The 25311-nt window shown below is 43.1% G+C and overlaps 1 protein-coding gene across 1 annotated transcript in view; it reads right to left on the reverse strand.

Annotated features, from left to right (window-relative positions):
• Positions 1–2181: 2181 nt before the first annotated feature.
• Positions 2182–25311, reverse strand: part of CNTLN (centlein) — a gene marked incomplete at its 5' end in the record, with an annotated part of 249541 nt that continues 226411 nt past the window's right edge. Inside the window, 2 exons of the mRNA XM_015426574.1 lie at positions 2182–2343; positions 4869–5066. Of these exons, the coding sequence (XP_015282060.1) occupies positions 2182–2343; positions 4869–5066 (360 nt within the window). The remainder of the gene's footprint in view (positions 2344–4868; positions 5067–25311) is intronic.

The raw sequence follows: 25311 nt of genomic DNA on the forward strand, positions 1-25311 counted from the left end.
TTTATGTTGTCAGCCATCTTGAAACAAAAGCCGGCTATGACTAGAAAAGCAGGGCTCTCACCTGCCAATAAGCTGCCCTTGATCACTTACAAGAGGGGAGCATCCCAGCAGACTGTGTGTGTATTAAAAAAAAAAGACTTGAAAGAGAAGAAAAAGTATCACACAGGTCACAGCGGCAGTCTCAATGGACCCCTCAGGGATTTCAACTAGTCTCAGCCTTGTCATCCTCTATGCAGCTTTCTACTCTGCCCAGAAAATGTCGATAGGAAAATGTTTGAGGGGCCTCTAGTGGAAATTTTTTCATTCTTTCTGCATTGACAGGATGCCAAATCAATATTTACTTCCCACTAACAAGCTGCTTGAGGTCTCAGTAGAAAATATTGTAGAGAATGCGGGAAGACACGGTAATAAACAGCTGTCTGGCTGTGAGGAAAACATGAATTGACTGGAAACAGGTCCATAGTAAAAGGTCACTGAAACCCATGAACTCCTCAGGTGTCCATATCAACTACTAACTTTAAAGGCACATAATAAAAAAATCTCTTTTTCCTAAGACATATGAGGGAATGGATACTTTTCTCTCCACCAAGGATACAGATAGATTCAATAATTTAATTAATATGTTGCCAAGATGTATGCTTTTCTCCCTAGATGTTTTACTTCCGTCTGTAAAGTTAGCTCAAACAAATGTGGTGTTAAGCCTTTCCCTTATTCTACTGAAAAGCCCCTTTAATAGAAAATAGTCCTTAGGAACAATAGCTGTAATTCTTAAAGACATTTATTTAAACATTTGGGTAATTAAATCTGTCCCTGAACTTCACATATGTAAGTGAACCCTACCAAGAGCTCTAGTGCTATCCAACTGCCCTCCTCTTTCTTAAATATTGTTATAATCAGGCTGCATCTAGCTGTCCCATCCTTTTATCCAGCCATCTTCAGTGCTCTCCTTGCACCATGTTAGATTGGTACAGCGCTGCTCTCACCTGGCAGGTGCCCTTCTGAGTGGTAAACTAGAGGCCACCACTCAATTCCTACTCAAAGGAGTTCTTCTAGGTGAGGCTGTGTATTCAGCCTACATTTGATGTAATGACAATTTTTCATGGTGAAATTGTCATAGAGATCCATTTCACTGTAAACTCTCTTTTCCCATGGGGAGACCACGTTAGCTGAACAAGATGCTGTGCTTTACACAGTGCTTTTGGACTAGCTAGATCAAGGGTGTCAAACTCATTTGTTATGAGGGCTGGATCTGACATAAATGAGACCTTGTTGGGCCAGGCCATGTGTGTCATAAAATGTAATGCCAGGTAGCAGAGATATAAACTTTATAAAGGACACAAACACAAAGGGTTTTTTTTAACTTAAAATAAAAACATGCTTAAAACATTAGCTCTGTAAGCTACTTTTGATTGATTGACATTCACCACAGAAATCTCATGCTCAGAGTTCTGAGTCTAAAACCCAGGTTAACACATAAAATGGCCGAATGATCAAGAGAGTCTGGTGAAGCAAGCTATGATGCAGCAGCAGCAGCAGCAGCAGCAGCAGCAGCAGAACTGGAAGCAGGAGATGGCCAGTTCCACTGTGGGCCTGATGGAAGCCCTCCGGGGGCCTGATCCGGCCCCCAGGCCGCATGTTTGACACACCTGAGCTAGATCACTCCCTGAGGCCAGAAGAGGTGCCTCACTCACCTGGCAGGCACTTCTTTCACCTGGAAATGGGAGAATCACTCACAATAACTTTGGGATGATGCAATGGCCTCTGTGGCAAATTCCCATTTTCCAATGAGAAGGGTGCTTGCTAGGAAAGGGAACATAATGTGCCTCTGTTATTCTCCTCTGGGATCAGCTAGTGCCATGTTCTTCATCTTATGGCTTGAGATTCTGAGAGTGGATGATAATATCATCACAGTGGGTCCTTCCAGTCCCTATGAGACTTGACTGTGGAGAATCTGGCCCCCAGAATGAAGAAGCTGGCTACCCCAGCCTTTCAAGCATGCCAGATTTTTAGAGGAGGGACAATAGCTCACTTGTAGAACGTCTGCTTTCATACAGAGGGTCTCATATACAATCCCCAGCATCTTCAGTTAAAAAGGGATCAGGTAATGGGTGCCATGAAAGACTTGGAGGGCCGCTACCAGCCAAAGCGGACAAAACTGACTTACACTAAGTGTCATATGTTCTACACAATGAGGTGAGAAGAGATTCTTTTCCCCATTAAACAAGCAGTATCTGCCACCAAATTAACTATAAGTGAATTGAATACCTGTCCTTCCAGAAGCTTCTGTAGGTAGCTCATCCACTCCTTGTCATTTTCATTTTCTCTTTTGATCTGTTCCATTTCCTGAAAATGAAATATTACTGCATAATCTCTGTCAGTGTGGAAGAGTTTCCATAATCTGATTATCACCAGCGAGGCCATCTTGCTTTGCAGTAGCAACCAGTGGGAAGAGAAGACTTGCTTCTCTCAGGTAACAACCAAAGTGGAGTCAGGCACCACCCTGCTCAAGTTTGTGTACATCTGGGAAGGCGATGAGGCAGCAACTCAGCCTGGCTCCAGCAATTCTGAGGCATCAGTGGGTGAAACCACAATCCAGCTCCAGAAAATTACAGAGCAGTAATAAAAAATTGCCAGCTTTGGAGATTTGACAGGTTTAGATAGAAGCTGCTATTGGAGAGGCAACTCCTTTTCCACTTTCTCCTGGGAAGGAAGCTGCAAGGTTCATTGAATTCTAGGCCTCTTCGGGCCAAACTAAATGTTTCCCAGACCCAGCATGTGTTTCCTGCAGCCACACAGAAGCTGTGGAGAACTGTTTCTTAAAAAAAAAAAAAAGGAGAACCCAAATGGGCTTCGAATGGCACCAAGGGGAGGGGGGGGGAAGGAAAGGTTCCTGCTGCTCCCCTCAAGCTGTCTTTCCACACAAAAACTGTGCTGGAGGGGGAGTTCTTTCCCCCGATTTTGCTGCTCCATGTGGGGTATCTGTGCATGTGGCCTCTTTAAAAACAGTAACATTTAGTTTGGCCCTTTGTTTCCTAACAATGATACCTTATTATTTTACTTAAGGTGATTTTATACATAACTTAAATAGTCATAATATTGAATTAAAATGTATTCATTTAATCGAGTGGAAATAGCTGAAAATGCTTAACAGAAGTGGCTATGCAACAGCCACTGTTCTGCTTAGACAGAGGAGGAGTTTAGGGTTATCCTGAAGTAGCTTCTTATATAGAAGCAATTATAAAGGGTGTCTTACTGTGATATTCAAAATGGAACAATTTTCAAAAAGGTATGAGAGTGCAGGCGACACTGAGAGAAGGATGGAAAAGAATATAAGCCAAAAGTATAAGCCTCAAGTATGATGCTGTGTGTAACACCACTCTCAGGAGCATCTTTGCAAGTTGTTGACTGTTGAGTATACTTGTTTCATTAGCACCTGATACTTCAAAGGTGGCCAGAGAGAGAGGGGACCCCGGCCTAAAAAAATGAAGGACATGAAAATGCAAAAGATAGATATGCAAAGTTAATTCAGCTAAAATTAATGCAGTTAAAGTTCACTGGAAGAGGAACATTTAACTTCCAATTTTATCTAATCTTTAGGGAAATACTTATATGGTATTCAGTTAATAAATAACTCATAGGGCTTGGGTATACAGCTTCATTAACATGGCTAAAAACCTTAATCATTATCACATAAAGTTGTTATCAGCCATCTTAACAGTTCAATCCCATGCAGTTCTACCAGTTGCACTGAAATCAATGGCCTTAGACTGGAGTAACTCTGCACAAGATTGTACTGTAGAATTCCTCCCTGAACAGGAAGCAAACCCTACCAAACATGAAAGGTTTAGACTACAGTGTGGCACAACTGCTCTAAAGGAAGATACACTCTTGTGACTGAACTGGGTTTTATCTTATTAGAAACAGAAAGGGAAACTCTTACCTGGTTATTTCAAAGACAGTGCTATAGCCAGGGGTCGTTTCGTAGAAAAAGAGCTAGGGGAACTTATTAGCATAACTCATTAGCATATGCCACACCCCCTGACATCATCGGAAGTGTGTCATAAGGCCACACCCCATGACATCACCAGAAGTGTGTCATAAGGCCAGACACCCCGCCACCAACAGTCCCGGCCGCCGCCGCCGGCCTTGCAGCTCCACTGCCGATCCCCATGAGGGCCCCGGCGGTGGACCTACAAGGCCGGCGGGAGTGCAAGGAAGCCCCGCGAAGGCCCTCCCTGGCCCCAGGCAGGCAGGGGTGGGGAGAGGCAGGAAGGAAGCAGGGCGACCGGAAGCAGGGGGCGGGGCTTCGTCATGTGCCCCACCCCCGTACCTCACCTGGGGGAACTGCGATCCCCCCCGAAATGACCTCTGGCTATAGCCCAATGATTTAAATGGAGCTGTGCCCATCCAGCAGAAGCAGGGCTATTTTGGGGCAGGAACACACAGGAATGGAGTTCCGGCTGGCTCCCGAGCTGGCCACGCCCAGCAGGAACTCATTAGCATAATAGGCCACACCCAACAGCAGAAACTCATTAGGATTGGCTACATTAGGGGTGTGTGGCCTAACATGCAAAGGAGTTCCTGCTACAAAAAAGGCCCTGGGTTTTGACAACAAACAAGGTAAACAGAATAACAAGCAAAAGGTGGGTGTGGCTGGATAACCACATTTCTGGTAACATGGGGGTGCGGCCTAATGTGCTAAGGAGCTGTGCTGTCAGGGGTGTGGCCTAATACGCTAATGAGTTCCTGCTGTTTGGTGTGGCCTATTATGCTAATGAGTTTCTGCTGGGCTTTTTCTACAAAAAGAGCCCTGATGCAGAAGATTTGACCTTGATTTTTAGCAGAATCAAGAATGAACAGTAGCTTACCTCTTCATCTTCAACGTCAAGTATATCATCTAAGTCTGTCTTTGAAATGTTGAGAATAGAGGCAGCCAAATACTGGGCCCGGTGAACTGACTCTTTTGAAATGCCACTGCCATATTTTTTCTCTTGTTGTATTTTTTTAGTACGCCTTATTCGTGTTCGGATCTCCTTCACGATACGCTGCAGCTCTGTGGCCAAAGTCTAATCAAGAAGGGAAAAAATTGTTTATGATCAGTACATTTCTCACATCATTCAAGTGGGGGTCCTCAAAATAGCTTATTGCAAATACTTCTGAGGTGTGACTACCGTTTTGGTAGAAATCAGAAGCAAAAAACAAAACAACAACAAAAAAACTCTGTAGGAGACCAGTAATACAGGAAATATGGGTCCTTCTGGATGGGCCCATGAAAAACTGGCAAGAAAGACCTTTCATTGGGTGTATAATATGATAGAGCAATGACTGGAAAATAATACAGTTTAGACAACCATTCAAGTAGTTCTAAAATTATAATCATATTTTTAGAGCACCTCAACACCATATAGTAATCCAGTTAAAAAGAACAAACTTTACCCATTGCCTGTATATATGCCTGATCATGTCCATGGTTGTCATTTTCTCTTTTGCCTTTATTTTTATTTAATCCTGCATTTTGGTATAGATTTAGACTATGGTGCCATATTGGCACTGACATATTCAAAGATGTCTAATAGGTTTGGTCCAATGTAAATGCAATATGGGCCAGCAAGAAGAGTTTACCCATATGACATTGCATGCAGCCAGCTAGATTCTCAGTTGCTGTGTATGCAGTGTTAGCATGCTAGTTCAGTGCCTGCCTAGGCTACGGTTTTCTGGCAGGCTAATAGGGCACGTGTAGCAGCTCAGAGTCTATTTAAATGGGAAAACACGATGGCACATGGATACTTTTTGCCAGCTTGCAAAATATTTAGAACAGATCATAAATAACTTCTGTAAATGTGCATCTCAGCTGTAAGCTGGTGCCTCAAATGTCACCTCTATTAGTGAAAGGTTTCATACAAACAAACTCAAGCATGATTCTTCATTCAACATGCAGAAGAGCTCTGTACATTATTTTTCTCTGACATGGAAGTATAATTAGCTACTCAGCCTGTTTCCATGCAGTAAAAGAGGTGACTGCACTACCATTCAACCTTCAGAAAAAATAATGCATGTAATGGTCCTCAGAACTTGTCCAGGAAAAAATTCTATGATATATTTTGTGGGGGTACCAATGTGGAAACAACTGTGTATACCACACTTCAAAAAGAGTTTCATCACATCCAACAATCTAAAAGAAGTAATGCCATCAAATCAATGGCCAAATATTACAATTAGCACTTTGTCAAGGGCATGATTGGCATCAACATTTGGAGTCTTGCCACTGGCCCAATGTGCTATTGGTGTGCATGTTCTCTCTCACCAGTCACTGGTACAGACCCAAATGTGTCACTGTTTAGCACAGAAAGAAGTGTAGGTACAGTGCAATGCAGTCACCCTTCTCAGTATGCTCTAGAATATCTTGGCCCATCAGATCCATCCAAGTCAAAGCAAACTGGACCACCTCCATCGGAAGGAAGGCACTGTAGAGAGGATTTGCCTTACAGGGACCTAGAAATATGCAACTTTGATTTCCTTACTAGACATAGGTAATGGAGGTATCAACAGCAGAAGTCCCTACATGCTGCTTCTCAACTAATGCAGTGGACTGCAATCCAGCACATCGATTTCAATTGTTCATAAGCACCTCTAACAGCACATTGGATCATAGCCCAAATGACTAATTGTCAAGCAGGACTTTAATAATGCATACTCCACTGTTTTGTTGTTTGTTTCCCCCTGTGTTGGATTCTCATGGTAACTGTAAAATCATCCCTTGTGTTCCCCTACCTTCAATGCCACAGGGGAAACATTGCCTTCTTATATATGTTTTTAATTTTGGTAGCCAATAATTAAATGGCAAAGAGCTTGAAGTCTTTGCAGCGGAGGCTCACATGCATTTTAGAGGCTCGTGATCTATTTTCCCACCAGAGCACTATAGAAGATAGAATTCCCCTTGTGAAAACCCACCAACCCAATCCTTCTCAAGTAGCTAATAAGTTCAGTGCTGAGTATGTAAGGGAATTATCAGTCTCCCCCACCCCCCCAGCACTGCTAGCTCAATCTGGTATGATGGGAAAAAAGAAAGAAGTACATTAACAACCATGAATCTCTGCATACGTTTATCAAGAAATCACACCTGATAATAATTCAGTCAGTTTTATCTAACTGGCATTCAGCCATGATCAAAACGAAGTATTATGTGTCAGCTGAACGCACTGGCTTAGTACTGGCAGAAAATTGGACCCAAAGCCTGATTAAAGAACAAATAAATGGATAATGATAAAAACAGAAGCAGCAAGAAGGAATACAAATATTCTAGTATGTAAAAATGAATAAACTGAAGGATTAAAGAGTGCAAGGATTCTAAGAATATCAGACAACTTCCAAATTATGTACGATAGCAGAACTCCTGTTACTCAGACATCCCTGGTCCATGCAATTTTTTTTTTTTAAGTGCATTAGATTCCAACCTCAAGCTGGGATAAAGCTGATCACCTCACAAATAAATGCACATACAAAATAATGATCTCATGGCCTGTTGCAGGCAAGGTAAAAGTCCAAGGGAAGGACTGAAAAGAACAGGAGCTGTGACGGCAGCTGGAAATGAGCACAGGCCAAGTTTCTGCTGTGCTGATCACAGCAGAAGAAATGACTGATGTGGGAACTATGTATAGGAGCCAGGAAAAGTTGCAAATCATTGTGCAAGAAGCAGGGCCACTGTTTCAGATTTCAATGGGAGTCTAGTGCATGATCTAGCAAGGTTCAAATTCCTACCACTGGACACCTTCATACTTTAACTACAAGAAAACAGTGAATTTTAAGAAAACCCTGTTGTGACATATGCAAATATAATCATGATTACTAAAACAAGATTATTAACAAAAGATAGTCACCCCCTTCCTTTATTAAGCAGGTGGATTTGGGCTTTTAACATGCATACAACTATTACAGTGGTTGAAGGCAGCAGGAAAATCACCCAACAGGAGAGTGATTGAATGAATAAAACCACAGTCCTTAGTTTGCATGACCTGAGAAAGGGTGTTAATTATAGGGTGCTTTGGAGGCCATTAATTCATAGGGTTGCCATAAGTTGGAAGTGACTTCATGGCACTTAACATGCACATACACACACACACATCACATGGGCCCATTTAATTTTTTAATCATAATGGTAAGCCAGTATGCAGTGTCAGTGAACTGTCCAGAGATATAGTTTATTCCAAATAATGTCAAGCGGGAGACATTACCTCCTGCCCTCCTCATTTAAAAGCACTGTGGGGGCCCAATTCCAATTGGGATTGTGGCATGGGAGGAGGAGGGGCTCCTAGCTCCCCCCCATTTTTATGAGCTGAAACAATGGGTGGTGGTGGTGGTATTTGCCCCATTAGGGTCTGCATGCAGTCACCCTGAACTCATGGGCACTCAATGAAATTGCTGAGCAGTTGGGTTAGAATGGATAAAAGGAAGTACTTCTTCACTCTAAGAGTGGTTAAGACATGGAATTCACTGCCACAGAAGGTGGTGGCGGCTACAAGCATGGACAGCTTCAAGAGGGAATTGGATAAACATATGGAGCAGAGGTCCATCAGTGGCTATTAGCCCACAAGGTATAAATAGGAACTCTCAGTCTGGGGCAAGTGATGCTCTGTATTCTTGGTCTGGGGGGCGCACCAGTGGAAGGGCTTCTAGTGTCCTGCTCCCACTGGTGGACCACCTGATGGCACCTGGTATTTTTGACCATTGTGTGAGAGAGTGTTGGACTTGATGGGCCTTTGGTCTGATTCAACAGTGGCTTCTCTTATGTTCTTATGATAAGGCAGCTGGTGTCTTGGCACTGTTTTCGCCCCCCCCCCCCATGGTTCCTAGTTTAACAGCCCCACCATGGTCCTTTTAAAGGTTCTACCGGGAACTAGCAGCTTCAATGTGGCTGTGGATCCCCATAGTAGACTCATGTCATTTGTAACATGTAGTTAGGCTTTGAATCCTGGTCTTCCTAGTGGTCATGCAAACTTTTTCTGGCAAATTAGAGTGTTTATAGAGGCATATCTTTGCTTATGCTGGCGCAACTTCAATATGGTATCAGCTGTCTTTATAAGCTGAACAAAAAGGAAGGTGGTTTTGTCTTACTTTTAGTCAGGACCTATGCCTATGTAACATTCCTTAAAGCATTTCAGCAATCAAGAAGCTTAAATTTCCTAAAGACCTAAAGATAAAGGTCAAATGTTTACTGACCTGATTTGATACTCTATCAGAGAATACATTTTTAGTATTTGCTAAAGTCTACTAACATTTTGTTCAACTTTGTCAGTCTGAGCTTTGATCTACTGGAAACCAATAAATTAAGAACAGCTAGTCTTGTTTGGTGCTTAGAGGACAGACCTTTAAACTAAAACGGTCTGTGTTGTAGAGAGTGGAACGTTTGTATTCGTAGCACTGGGTTACAGTTGAACAATGAGGGCAATGTGATGTTAATAAGACACAAAACCAAGACTCCACCATGGATCTAGATAATTCAAGTTTTTGCAAATGGTTCCAAGTGCTTTGGGCTGAGACATACTGAATCTTTCAAGATTTTCTAGAGCAACAGTAAAGAAGAAGCATAATAATAATATGATAAAACAACATACCAGGCTATGAGAGGGTTTAAAGCAGTGCTCAGGAAAGTAGACAAAATATTTTTAATCACTAGCAGTAGTGGTTTAGTTGATCTTTAAAATTTTTCTTTTGCCTCAAATATTTTTGTTCTTTCATCTTTTCCACATCAATATTATCATCAGATTTATTCCTAAGAGACATTTCACTTCCGTCAGTGTCTTGTAGCAGGAATCCCAATTTATTTGAGAAAATGTAGTATAGAATTCAAGTTGTTTCTGGAGCAAATATAAATATCAACCTTTCTAAATTTCTGCATGAATTACAGGAATTGTTCAACATTTGCTCACTATAAATGTTTCCCATGATTCCAAACAACTTATTTGAATACCCAAATACACAAATATGCTAGTTAATCCTGACAGTCTCCTAAATATTGTTATTGGCATTAATTTATGTCTAAAAGCAAAACAAAAACAAAAACCTTTCAGGATTTAAAGCATTTATGTAACACATTTCTCTATGAAACTATACCCAATGCAATTTACGACATTTGTCCAAAGCCAACAATAGCAAAAAAATTGAAAACACTTGGAAACCTACAAAAACATCAGCAGCAAAACTGGACTGCAAGAATAGCATGGATAATTAACACAACATGAAAATCAGTTCTTGAAATGTTAAAACAGAGCACAGAGGGACAACTAAAACCAAACCGCAATCCCCCTCTGCCATAGAACCCTCCTGGGCGACCTTGGGCCAGTCTCACACACTCAACCTAACCTATCTCACAGGGTCGTCGTGAGAGTGAAATGGAGGAGAGGAGAATGATGTAAGCCACTTAAAAAAGGTAAAGGTTCCCTTGCTCGAAAGCCAGTCGACTCCAACTCTAGGGTTGCGGTGCTCATCTTTGTTTCAAAGCTGAAGAGCCAGCGCTGTCTAAAGACGTTTCCGTGGTCATGTGGCCAGCATGACTAAACACCAAGGCGCACGTTACGCTGTTACCTTCCCACTGAGGTGGTACCTATTTATCTACTTGCAATGTCTTGCTTTCAAACTGCTAGGTTGGCAGGAGCTGGAACTAGAGACGGGAGCTCACTCCGTCTTGCGGCACCCGGGTCTCGAACTGCTGAACTACTGACCTTCCACAGCCTGCAGTTCAGCGTCTTAACCACTTGAGCCACCGCAGCTCCGTAAGCCACTTTGGGTCCCCATAAATGAAGCAAATAAAATAAATGGAGTGAACAATAAACTAAAAAAGTGCTTCTTAACCTTTAACCTAGTACTGTTCACCAATGATGCAACATTATCACTGAATGCCCCCCAAGCCATAAGCAAAACATTAGGACATTATAAACAGCAGTCCAGAAAAACAAATTTATTTATATAGATATATTTATGACATACATGTATGATACACAGATCTCAGGCAAACATATTGTGTCTGATAACCATTAGTCGACCCTTTAACGTTAGGTTTGATTCTTATTTGCTGTGATCCATTGTGCAACTCTTGCATGATGCTGCAATCTGGGGCTGGAATGACTATTCAAAATCTCTTTTTAAGGAGGATTCTGACTCTGGCACAGTGGCCCTGCTGCGGGCTGCACCTGGTCTCCTCTCAGTAGAGACCTACATGCATGTTGCCTAAAGTTTTTGTGTAAATAGCGGAATACTCCAACTGGCCAACCCTCAAGGCAGTTCTTTACCCTGCTACAGAGAGATCACTTGGCTACAAATACATTCTTCATTGCTATTCCTTACCAGCTAATTGCCAGTCTATTCTCTTACACAGTTCCAAACCTTTTGACTGATTTTTCACTTTTGACACTGCATTCAATAAGTGTGCCATATTCAGCTCCAAATTTTTGGATTGATCAAAAGGGATCAAAACAGAGCCTCTTACCTTTCTAATACCAATTTTCATAAGCCCAGAATAGCTTTCCCAGCCATCTGCTTCTGAACTATGCCAACAGCCATGTTAATGGGCCATTATACCAGACAACATGTTGCTCAGCACTTATGTCCCTGTAGAGCCCCAGCAGAGGAGGACCTTCCCCTCTAAGTTCTGTTCTGCCCTCTCTACAAGGAGCCCAAGTCTAAATTTCTTGCCACAGTCCTAGCCAGCACTGACCAAGGTCCAGCAGTGGAGAAAACTATATCCCTTCTATCTGAAATTGACCTGCATAGCTTCAGTGCTTGTGTTGGCTGTGATGAAAATTTGAGCTAAAGTAGTGTTTAGGATTTAAATTGCTGCAGCTTGATTTGTGTTTTTGGGCCAGGCGACCACTTTGTTTCTTATTAATTTTCATTTAATCTGTTTTTATTGTTGTCTCATTATTTTACATATTTTTATTTGAACCTGAGATTGTAACAGCTTTTGTCCCTATGCAATAAATTTTATTACTACTATTTTCTGCCATTTCAAAGGTTTGCAGAAAAAATAAGATCTGGATTTTTTTTATCCTTAGAGTAGGGTAAGTAGTATGAAGCAGCATCTTGTATCACATCTAGTATCCAGAGACTCTGACAGTTTCTGTTATCTTTGATCCTGGAAAGCTTGACCAAAATATTTTGTCATTCTGGACTGAAACAAGGAAAATTTGTTTATGCCTTCTTAGTTTCACATTGCTATCCTTTGCAAGTACATTAAAAGATATTGTCTAAGCGTACTACTTCTAACTGTATGAGATTCTCCTTACACATAGAATTAAGTAACGTGAAGATGGCTATTGCACCTTTCAGTAAAGAACCAGCTTTACTGTATAGTTAGTAGTTCAGTCATATGCCTACTTTTGCTTTCTGTAAATCACTCAATCCTGGTCCTTATTTTTTGGGTACCCTGCATCAATGCTCCATCACTATTAAAATGGTGCCCACTGCATATCATATTCTGGAGTTTAATATTGTTCAGTACTTAGATGACTACAGGACACATTCTTGTTGATTTTAATTTGTTTCTCAAGATGCATGAGATCTGGTTGACAAACTTCTTACTATAAGGTAAGTCCCAGCCTCAGTTATAAGCAGTTACAGGTTTGGTTAATTGGTTAATTACAGGAACGGTAAATTGGACAATAAAGTAAACAATCAAATAGCATATGAGTTGTCAAAGGACAAGAATCCTCTTAGGACCAACATTTCTCTTTAAAATGTTTACAAGATTGCATTGCAATTTCAAACTCAACCAGTATTTCAAGCATTAAACCCCGAAGAAGCCCGTCTGTGTGACATATCACAATAATCCCACCTTGTAGCCTAATTTCATCATTTTTGTTCTGTTACTCAGAATAACAAATATTTAGTTGAAAAACAATGGGATGTTAAGTTCTATGGTAATGTTTAGTATATGAACCGTTGCATTTTAAAAATTTTAACCCACTTTTCTTCCAAAATAAGAATGTAGGTGCTGTTCAAAGCATTATTGAGCATTACATACATTACATCTATACAGTGGTCCGAAATTGAATGCATACATGTTTGGCTACCAAAGGATAATACATACAAGTTGCTTGGCTGTTTCCTCTAACAGGACTAAAAGCAGCTGAGGAGCCTCTGCAGTCAGGAAAAGGGAATATGGAGTGAAGGGTATAATCTTCTTCCCTGAATACTTGGCCCTTGATAAAAACACTTGGGAGATTCTTTCACAGATCTTCCAGTGACTTATCTAGTTAAGGCACTAAGAACATGTTCTTATGTTAGAACGATAGCATTAAGACAAGCAACATAATTTAAGCACATGGCTAATATGACAGGAGTTGCAATGCAGTCCTGCCCTATGCCAGCAGTGCACCAGTTCCTGAAAGGATGATTCTGGCATGAGGAGGAGATCACAGTATGGATTCCTCTCATGTGGTTTGAGGCTTTTTGTATTATATAAACAGCACTGTTGCAGCTCTTCTTACTGGGGATGTGGTAAGCAGAACAACATCATCTATGCTCAATTATACAGTAGACCCTCACTGTTTGCAGGAGATCCATTCTGGGAATCATGGAGAATGGTGAAATCTGTGAATATTGGGAGGAAGTGAGCTGCTGCCCCCCAGTAGTAAAATAACCAGATTTTCCACTAAATGTGATACTGCAATGATTAGGATGATGGTGGCATGGTTAGAGCAAAAATAGCCTGGAGACCACATCATATGATCAGATCATGGACTGTGAATCAGAGAAATCATGAATTAAAAAATCACAAATGGCAAGGGTCCACTGTACCAAATGCATGGTCATCCCTATTCAGGCAATCAGTATGTGACAGTGAAACAAAAAGGATATGAACAACATGGGGTGATGGTTAGAGGAATGGTGGGAAAAGAAGCCAAATCCAGTCTACTCTCTGGTGGTAATGGCAGCAAAGGAACATACTTTTCCACCACCACTGTGTCAATTCAGGGCCATCCAATGATGCTGTTATATCTTGGTCTCTGAGAAGAAACAGCAGACATTTTGGCAGCATGTTGTGATCATTTTGGTGATTTCACTTGCATCTGACCTAACTTGGACTCCTCACTGAGAAACACTGAATATTCCTAAAGTCCTGACCTATACCTTTCTGTTACTTAGCAACATGAGGACAACAGCAAAATCCTTGGAGATATGATGCCTACTACATGCCCTTTCTGACAGAATCAACTACACGTGGATTAACCCAGTGTGTGCTTCAATTCACACATCATCCTTCTTACTTCAAAAGACGCACTGGTGTGGCCATTACTGGGGGGGAAAATTCATTTCATCAGACCTCAATAATTTTTGGCCTGTATCAAAGCTGCATTTTTAGACAGTATTCCTGAAAGAATAGTAGCTTCTCAATTCCAGCTCTTTTGGGAAAACATAGACTATCTAGATGCTTTTAAAACTGGTTTTCACTTTGGGCACAGTGGGAAAGGGATTACTGTAAGAAAGCAGGCAAGAATGTGTGCAAACAAAACATTTTCAATACAATTTAGACCAATTTGAAGCCTGTGCTTTAAAAAACAAATATTGTTTTGAATTTAAGAGTGCAGTTCACTATTTGTTATTTGAGTGGAGGAATGTTTGCCCATCACTAGGTTCAAATGGGCTAGCTGTGCTATTTGACTGATCACAGCTTGTACCCAAACGCTCGATTCAGTGAGCTACTGGCTGCCCTAGGAAAGTTATCCAATAGACTAGCCCAAATCCTAACTGAGTCACCATGTTGTCAAACAGGATCTGAGGACTTCCAGAATCCCATCACTCAGGTGAAGATGAAAGGGAATCAAAGGGTGGTGCTGTTGCTTGAAACCTTATGCCATGGTGACGATTAATACCCTCTAAGTACACTCAGATTTTTTTTTAACTGGGGCCACCTTTGAGAATGATCTGCCTTAAGTGATGATCAACTTGTTTTAGATTCCAGGAGGTTTGAGCTGTTCTCTCAGTCTTGGTGTCTGGTAATTTTCTTTTTCAGGGAGTTTCATCTTGGATTATCAGTCTGGCATACATAGGGACTAAAAGAACTCTTGGGTAGATGGGTGGTTCAAAACTGGTGTTTGAACACCATGAAAAGAGTGAAAAATGGAATCACTGCATTTATTTATTTATTTTTATTGTCAGATTTGTACCCCGCTCTCCCCGCAGAGCAGGCTCGGGGCGGCTTCCAAGTCACATAAATACAGAATAAAACATACATAATTAAAACACAACAGTTAAAAATAATACAATACAACGTGCTGGCAGTGATTAAAAATTCAATTAGATGGAATGCTTTCAAGTGGATTTCCAACAGTACTAGATGTTCTTCTGCTTGTCGGCTTTTATGGCAGCTGCTTGATGGTAAGTGCTAGATGTTCTTCTGCTCAACGGCTCTCCTGGCAGCTGCTCGATGGTAAAATTATGGGCCGGGTGCTACAGTGGCGGCAGCCCCTAATTAAATGCCTAGTGGAAGAGCTCCATCTTGCAGGCCCTGTGGAACTGAGAAAGGTCCCGCAGGGCCCTGATCTCCTCCGGGAGTTCGTTCCATCAGGTAGGGGCTGCCACCGAGAAGGCCCTGGCCCTAGTAGCAACTAGCCTGGTCTCCCTCAGACCAGGGAGGGTCAGCCGGTTTTAAGACCCAGACCGTAGTGCTCTCTGGGGTATATACGGGGAATGGCAGTCCCATAGGTATGTTGGACCCCGGCCATATAGGGCTTTAAAGGTAAGAACCAGCACCTTGAAGCGGATTCGGTATGCTATTGGTAGCCAGTGCAGTGTCCTTAGCACAGGCTGGATATGCTCCCTTCTAGGGAGACCCATCAGCAGCCTGGCTGTGGCATTCTGCACTAGTGGAGTTTCCGAATCCACGACAAAGGCAGCCCCATGTAGAGAGCGTTACAGTAGTCTAGTCTCGAGGTGACCATCGCATGGATCACTGTAGCCAGGTCGGCACGGCCGAGGAAGGGAACCAACTGCCTAATCAGCCTGAGATGATAAAAGGCTGACTTGGCAGTGGCTGCTACCTGGGCCTCCATGGTAAGGGAGGGATCCAGGAGCACTCCCAAACTCCTAACCTCCAGCGCTGGGACCAAGGAAGCCCCACCGAAGGTCGGGAGTGGGATCCCCACCCCCGAACCACCTTGACCTAGGCACAGGACCTCCGTCTTCACTGGATTCAGCTTCAGCCGACTCAGTCTAAGCCAACCAGCCACAGCCTGCAATGCCCGGTCCAGGTCTTCTGGTCCGGAGTCTGACCGGCCGCCTAACATCAGATAGAGCTGGGTGTCATTAGCGTACTGGTGACATCCCAGCCCATACCTCCGGGCAATCTGAGCAAGGGGGCGCATATAGATGTTAAATAACATCGGGGACAGCACAGCCCCCTGAGGCACACCACACTCAAGTGGGTGCCTCCTGGACTGCTGTTCCCCTAGTGCCACCCTTTGTCCCCGGCCCTGGAGAAAGGAAGCAAGCCACTGCAAGGTGAGCCCCCAAATCCCCGCGTCGATGAGGCGGTGGGCTAACAGCTGATGGTCGACCATGTCAAACACGGCCGACAGATCTAACAGCAATACCGCAATTCCGCCTTGATCCAGATTTCTCCAGAGGTTGTCAGTCAGAGTGACCAGCACCGTCTCTGTCCTATGACCCAGATGGAAGCCGGACTGGAAGAGATCTAACACGGAAGCATCATCCAGAAAACCCTGCAGTTGTACCGCCACCGCCCTCTCAATCAATTTGCCCAAATAGGGCATTGTGCCCTGTGATCAGAAGTATCTGACAGGACATTATTAGAAACAGAATGGACTAGATGGATCTGAGGCCTAATCCAACAAAGCATTTTTAAATTTAATCCCTATAATCGTTTTAGTACTTGATATTCAGTACAAACTAAAAGATCAAAAAATTCTAATCCCCTGACCAATCATTTTGAAGCTCAGGGCTTTTCCTCCTGAAGAGGTGCAAAAGTACTGATTATTAGTTCTTCCACTCTGTCACTATACCTAAAAGAAACCCATTCAGGCACACAGCAAGAGAAAAGAAACAATAATTTTCATAGCAATGAAAAATGACTGAATACAAGCTTTTAAAGACAATGAGAGCATAAAAATCTTAGTATGCCACAAGAAACTTAGGCTAGCCATAAAGTAGTAAAAAAGCAGAGAGAACAGAGACTAGCTCTTCCTTCTTGCCAAGAGACCAGGTTTAACTTCAACAGCTATGCAATTACACTAAAACCAGCCTATAATCAGTGTTCCCTCTAAGCTGATTTAGTGTGAGCGTGCTCAATTTTTTAGCCTCCAGCTCACACATTTTTGTCTTAGCTCAAGAAGGATGGCTCCAGAGCAAACTAATTTATGTAGTAGCCAAATCGCTTGCTTTCAACTTTAATGCCAGTAACTCACAAAGTAGAATTTTTGCTCACAAGACTCCACAGCTTAGAGGGAGCATTACTAGGGTTGCCAAATGAAATTCGTCCGGGAGCGGGGGGCTCCTGGACGGCGTCCTCTTTGTGCGTGCACGCATAGCGCGCACGCGCCCCCCGCATGAGTCACCCGGAAGTGACGTCACACGCTGGGGGCGGGGCAACGTTATTTGAGGGGAAAACATATGGCTCTTTGTTTTCCCCTCAAATGGCGTCACCCCCCCCCCGTGTGACGTCACTTCCGGGTGACGCACGCGCGGGGGGGGGGTTTTTCCCGGGCCCCGATTCCGCGGGAGCGGGAATCGGGGCTCAAAACTGGGGGGAATTCCGCCCCCGGGGGGATTTGGGACCCCTAAGCATTAGCTATAACACTGTCCTGGAAACTTCTAGAATTTATTATAACAAAGTTGCACTTACCTGTAACTATTCTTCCTTGAGGATCTTCTATGCAGGCACACATGGGACTGTGTATGAATAGGCCTGCCATCGCATAGGTCTTTACAGCTAAAAGCCTTCAGGGGGTTTGCTGTGCACCAGAGCCAGAAGCTTGTTCCCGCCCAGGGACCACGTGCTCCTGCGCAGCAGCACCCCTACCCTCAGTACCTCTAGCACTACTGAACATCCAGCAGGGCAGGGTGGAGGGTATGTGTGCCTGCACAGAAGATACTCGATGAACTATAGTTACAGGTAAGCGCAACTTTGTTTTCATAATTGATCTTCTGTGCAGTCCTACATGGGGATTCTAGCAAGTTACTCTCCAGGTGGTGGGGAATGCTCTCCTCACTTTAACAGCAAATGAAGAACTGCCTTGCCCACTTGAGCCTCACATCTTGCCTGCAAATCCAAAGCACAGTGATGTACAATCGTGTCTGCCGACGACTAGGTAGCAGCTCTGCAGAACTCCATCAAAGGCACTGCATTCAGGAAAGCTGCAGAAGAAGCCATTGCCCTAGTGGAATGGGCATGAATGTTTAATGGGAATGGCAATCTGGCCCTATCGTAACACTCCGTGATGGCCCTAACAATCCATTGGGACAGGGTCTGAGGTGATGCTCTCTTACCTCTATTAGGGCCACTAAACCAAACAAACAGGGCTCTATCCTTGTGAAACTCCAGGGTTCTCTTGAGGTAAAATAATAATGCCCTCCTAACATCTAAAGAATGCAATGAGCACTGATTCTCAGAGCTTGGTGCAGGAAAAAATATAGGCAAAACAATATCTTGGGATAAATGAAATCCAGAAATTAATTTAGGAAGAAACCTAAGACTAGGGCAAAGAATTACCCTTTCAGGAAAGAACTTCAAAAATGGGGGATCCATCTGCAGAGCTGCTAGCTCACTCACCTTCCTGGCTGAGGTAACAGCTATTAAGAAATACACCTTCATAGAAAGTCCTGCCAAAGAACAGGTAGCAAGGATATCTGAGAAACAACTTCTAACCAAGTACCCCTAGCCAACAATCCCTCACAATGGGTGCCCCAACCCAAGAGTGAAGTGTCCGTAGTAAGGACTACCTCATGTTCAGAAACTCTGAAGGAAATCCCCCAGGATAAATTATCCACAGAAGACCATCACAATAAAAAACATATAACAGGTCTGGGAATAGAAAATCTGTGCCATAAGGAATGATTCCCAGGTCTATAACAAAACAGAAAGCAGAGCTACAGGAGTCGCATATGCAACCTAGCCATAGGTAGGACTGTGGTGGTAGAAGCTATATATCCCAAAAGGTGCAGAATTTTCCAAACTGATTGGAACCAGTAAGAGCTGAACTGTCTCACCATGGCAAAGATAGCCTGTACCCTTTTCAGGAGGTAGAAACCCACGCAGCTGAATCTGCAGAATGCCATCCCACATTAATTTGCTGCTTCAAAAGTTTAATAGCCTCCATATGGAGAACTTTAGTGAGGGGATGTTGTTTTCCAGTAGGAGTTCCTGGAATCGAAGAATCCTCTCCTGTATGAAGAGCTGATAACCAGCCATAATGGTTTTATAGTTCGCAATTTTGAAACCTAATGCTGCTGAAGAATATAATTTTTGACCCAGGAACTCTAGTTTTCTCCCTTCCCTGTCTGTGGAAGTGGAGAGGTAGGCCTGACGGCCCTTTGGCTACATCTCCTCCGTAACCAAGGAGGATGGTGGAGGATGAGTTGTCAAATAGTTAAATGACCCCTTCTTGATCTTATAAAATGTTCTACCCTTCTGGAAGTAGGCTGCAGAAATGCAGGTTTTTCCCACAGTTCCTGCTTGTAGTCCTCAAGGCCCTCCAACACTGGGAAAGCAATAATCCTGGGAGACTCTAAACAGAGGCGACTCAGAATCTTATCTTTGGGTTTGTGCTCTGACATAATACTATCTCGAGAGACTGGGCCATACACATCATCTGTTCTCCAAACATTTAGAGGTCCTCTGTGGGAGACGCCGGAGATGGCTCGCCTACCCTCTCATTTGGGCTCAGATCTGATGTTGTGTCAGATCCGTTGGATTAAATCGCTGTTTCTTCTCCTCTCACTACAGGAATAGGATAATGGGGCCTATGCATGATGGTCGCTGAAGGCAGATACGATGACACCTGATGAGGGTAATGATACAAACTCATACACCTGAGGCTTGCTAACTTGTCACCCCATTCCTCCCTATATCCTGGAGACATCATGTAGGGATGTGAAGGCCACCACATAGGCGGTTGGAGCTGAGACCATGGAACCCTGGCCATTTGCTCCGGAACAGACTCACACGGAACCAAGCCATGGGGTAAACCAGTATCCCTGTACCCATCAGAGATAGAAACAGGTGGAGATCTCAGACCCGGAGATGGAGTCCTGGGCTTCTCTTGTAAAGTTGGCATTGGCTCAGGAACGCAGATGGGAGCATTCTGCTGGGGAGCCAATTTATGCTTTTCCTTTGTCTTATTTTAGCCTTCTAAGCTGGAGGTTCAGAGGAGGCACCTGACGGGAGCATGACCAATATTGGATCTGCTGAGATACGGATCCGGGAGGTGGAGCTGAATGTGTTGATTCTGAAGATGTGGAAGTGGGAGCTTTCTCCAGGGAAGACTTGGATGAGGGCTCTGAGGCTCTAAGGGCTTCTCCCACAATGCTGCCTCAAGGTTTGACACCCTATCCCCCATAGCTTTAGGTGTGAAGCATTGGCAGGACTTACATGTGGAAACACTATGCTCTTCACCCAAACAGAACAGACAAAGGTCATGTTTGTCAGTTTGGATCAACTTTGCTCCACATTGGGAACACATCTTGCAAAGGGCCTTCTGAGCCATGGAAGGGAATCAGAAACCAACATAGCTTTAAGAAATCTGGACAAATCCTCTCAACTGTAGTTGGAGAGTCCCAGCAAAAGAGAAACTGAGGGTAGGGAGTGCTGCTGCGGAGGAGCACGTGGTCCCTGGTATCTGGCTCTGGTGTGCAGCACCCACTGGAGGCTTTTAGCTGTAAAGACCTATCTGCATGTCCCATGTGCACAGAAGATCGAGGATGAACATACGTTTCACACTCTATTCCAGGAAACCTTAGTGTTCCTTGACAGTTTACCAGGGATTCTGCAATAAAAAGATCAGCAATGATCTAGAGAGCCAAAGTGGTGTAGTGATTAAAGTTTTGGACTACGATCTAGGAGATGCAGGTTCAAACCCCTAATCTGCCATGGAAACTTGTTTGGATGGCCTTGGGCCAGTCACACACTATCAGCCTAACCTACCTCACAGGGTTGCTGTGAGGATAAAATGGAGGAAAGAAGAATGAGGTAAGCTGCTCTGAGCCCCCACTGGGGAGAAAAGCAGGGTATAAATGAAGTAAATAAACAATGTCAGACAAACTTCCCTGAAATACAAAGTGGCTTCCACTACTGACCCTCTCTTGAAGAGTTAAGTCACAAGTGACTCTTAGGCACATTTCCATCATGCTGGACACAGGGAGACCCATACGGCCCAACCAGTGCCTTGCATAAATCTGTGTACTGCTTGCCCTAGATTGACCCAGAATCCTCCATAATGTGCTGGATCTCTCTTGCAAAATGTGCAGGGCTCCCCAGTGGGTGAGTCAACATCTCAGGAGGTGGGGCCAACCACAATATGTCAGGGAGTGAGGCTGTTCATAACTCTGATAGTAACTTTTCAACATTTCATGCAGCTCTGTTCAACGGGATGCCTTTAAAAATGAGCATAGTGTCTAAAAACATTTTCTTGAATACACACGACTTACCTTCAAGATAGTTTCAGGTAGGTAGCCTTGTTTGACTGCAGTGGAAGATTCAAGTCCGGTAGCACCATTAAACAGCAACAAGATTTCCAGGGTATAAGCTTTTGAAGGTCAAAACTCCCTGGAAATCATGTTGTTCTTTAAGGTGCTATTGATTCTTGAACAGCTTTGTGAATTTTGTGCTGTGGTGGCAGCTTCCGCTGAAGCAACTTTTTAAAATCTGCACAGCCAGTCAGAAGCCCTGCTGGGCAAAAACCTTACCTGGCCCTGCCAGGTAAGACCAGCACAGAATGTTCTGTGTAACCTACCAGTCAAAAATCTTGTTGCCACACTCTAAGCCATCTAAAAAATTCTGAACAATCTTCAATGGCCGCCATATCAGATTTCACACTCAAGCTTTCCTGACACCAGCCCAAATGTCCTGTACAGCAAGCCACTGATCTCCTTTTTAAAAAGGCTTCAGCTGTGGAAAGATGGGAGAGGATTCAAGAGTCACCTCTATCCTCTTCCCAAATTGCCACACAGTAAATGATGCCAATAGCCTGAATAAAGAAAATGTTTCCAGACTACTTTCACATCTTGCACGTAGCTAGTCTATTCACATCTAGTCTCTCCCAGCACTACCACATTACAAAAACTGAGTTTATACCAAGCAGCAATGCCATTTTTATTCAGTACTTGGACATATTGGTTGTTCAAGAGACCTTAACTTTGGAACAACCCCCTAGTACTTTTTCCACTTCCTCTCAATAGACGAAGCTTATCCTTAAAGAAGAAGCAGAAGAGAAGAGATTGGATTTATACCCCGCCCTTCACTACCCAAAGGAATCTCAGAGCGGCTGATGTGCACATGTTTCTTTTGCCAAAATACAGGTGACCAGTTGGTTGTACTCACAAGAAATAAAGTAAGGGGGTGGGAAGAACATTATTATGTGCACTTGCCTCCTTGCCAATGCAATCTGGAAAGGATTATTTTGGGGGGGAAACTTTGCAAACATCTTATGAGAAGCTGCCAGAGCAAACACACCAGTTCTGGATCAGTACACAATGTTGTTGTTTTACAGTAAAAGCAAAATATGAGTCGGGTCTAAAGACACATGCCCTGTGAGGGTTATATGAGCAGCTGCTGAATACATGCTGCCCGTTGCAATTAGGCTTCAATGGCTTAATAATTTAAAATGAATTTCTAAATTTCAATACAGCTTGAAAATTTTTCATCACATTGATAAATATTTTGAAATACATGCACTGTGTACTATTTATTTCAGAATAATTAGTAGACATTTACAGAACAGCAGAGGTTTCTATTCTTTGCCATTAGTGATCCAGACTCCAGCCAACTACATTATACACAGCTCCTAGTATACTCTACGCATCGTTTACCATATGCTAGCCCTAAACAGTGAGAACTCAGCCATTCACTCCATTCATTAAAATCCAAAGAGCCTATTATTCTGTTTACAGTCTAATAGATATTCATTGTCACCATCCAGACCTCTGATTCAATTTGCCTAAATCCCATCTGAAGAGTGATCCTGATGGAGAATTAATTTAATCACCAGTTCTTCTCAGAATCATCAACTGTGGCTCTTTCTTAATAACAGTCTTGGTACTTGACCTGCCACCAAAGGAAGTCTGATGAGGAGAAAATAGTCAGCAAATCGTGGGGGTTTTTAAAAGGAAGATTTTTCAGATGTCTAGAAAACATGCTTACCTGGGTCATTTCCTGGACAAGCAAATCTCTATTAGACCAAGTGTGCATAAAGCACTTGCAAATAATTTAAGTGTTTTCATTCAGAACTCAGCCTTCTATGGTCTTCCGATGTGTTATGAACATCCACAAGCTGGAAAAATTACTATCAACTGTGAAATGAACAAATGTGGATTTCCCCCCTATTATTTCTTGTTAATAATCATCTGGTCCACAGGATGGTATATTCATATGATAAACACAGAAGCATGGAGCTTTGTAAAGCCTCCTATTCCTGATAGACCTCTGATGTCAGTGGTGTCCACCAAACAACACATTCCATTTTAAACACAGTACAATCTGATACTTGGTCAACCAGCATGCTGGAATGTAGTCTGCTGCCTGCTTTCAAGCTAAAGCACAGGGTGGGCTCAGGGTCCTGGATATCAGCACCAGCAGCTTATGATGTTGCTGAGTGAGTGATGCCCATGGTCAGCAGTCGGCTGAGAAGGCAGCAGTGGAGGGGCAGGGAGCGCATCTTAACCATGAGTATAACCTACTCAGCCGCAGCATGACAGGATGGCACCAATAGTCAACTAGTTCTTCCTACTACTCCTCTGCTTGTTCTCTTATGACAGAAGGTGACATCATCCAGAGATGATACTGCCCTTGCTTCAAAAAAAGGCGTGGTATAAGTGGGGTGAGCCCAGGGGTTCTATCTCACGGTGCTAACTCAGTTTTCTTATGGGTGGCTTCAGTCCAAAATGTGTAAATAGCAATTTAACACAATTTACTTTGTGTAGTATATAATGCCAATGAAACATGAGGAAGACTTTCAGCTGATATCTTTTCAGTACCACACTGGGGGGAAAAGATGTGTCAGAGCCAGACCTTGCATAAATATTTAGTAACTAAGTGAGTAAGTCAATAATGGCTGCTCTGTTCATCATCAATATTTGACTTTTGGGCTGCATCTTTATTTTCATGCAGCCTATCTACCAGGTACAACAGACTAATAGTTTGCATCAACATTATTCTATGAAATATGTACTGAGCAGTTTAAATGATGACATTTGTAACCATACACATTTTAAATAAGAGTATCACATTTTGTACCTTATGTAAAATGTACATTGTTATAAACTTCATAAGCAAAAAACAAACTTCATATGTAGAACATGGCATTCTTCATAGTTAATAAAAACATAAGAGACACCAATGTTGGATCAGGCCAAAGGCCCATCCAGTCCAACACTCTGTCACACAGTGGCCAAAAATACCAGGTGCCATCAGGAGGTCCACCAGTGGGGCCAGGACATTAGAAGCCCTCCCACTGTTGCCAGAAATATTCTGGCTTATCATGAATCTGTCTAATGCCTCTGAAGACACATCATTATCTTCTCTTATTTTTACCATTAGTTTTAAGAAGTGATGAGTGAACACAACTCTGGTCAAACTGCAATAAGAAAGTGAGTGCTATTCTTGAAACAAATTTTGATTTTAATCGAGCAATCAGAGTTCTATACTGAATTACAAATGTTTTGTACCTTTACATTATTACATTGCTTTTCCATAGATGCTCTCCTCTTCCACTTGCCCAGCTCACCAACCAGAAAATTTTTTTCTTAAGAACATAAGAGATGCCAATGTTGGATCAGGCCAAAGGCCCATCCAGTCCAACACTCTGTATCACACAGTGGCCAGAAATACCAGTGCCATCAGGAGGTCCACCAGTGGGGCCAGGACATTAGAAGCCCTCCCACTGTTGACCCCCCCAAGCACCAAGATGACAGAGCATCACTTGCCCCAGAGTCCCTATCTATACCTTGTGGCTAATAGCCACTGATGGACCTCTGCTCCATATGCTTATCTAATTCCCTTTTGAAGCCGTCCATGCTTGTAGCCACCACCACTTCCTGTGGCAGTGAATTCCAAGTGTTAATCACTCTTTGGGTGAAGAAGGACGTCCT

This window comes from Gekko japonicus, unplaced genomic scaffold, assembly GCF_001447785.1.
Source record: "Gekko japonicus isolate JY-2015 unplaced genomic scaffold, Gekko_japonicus_V1.1 scaffold1479, whole genome shotgun sequence".
In the NCBI taxonomy this organism is placed as follows: domain Eukaryota; kingdom Metazoa; phylum Chordata; class Lepidosauria; order Squamata; family Gekkonidae; genus Gekko; species Gekko japonicus.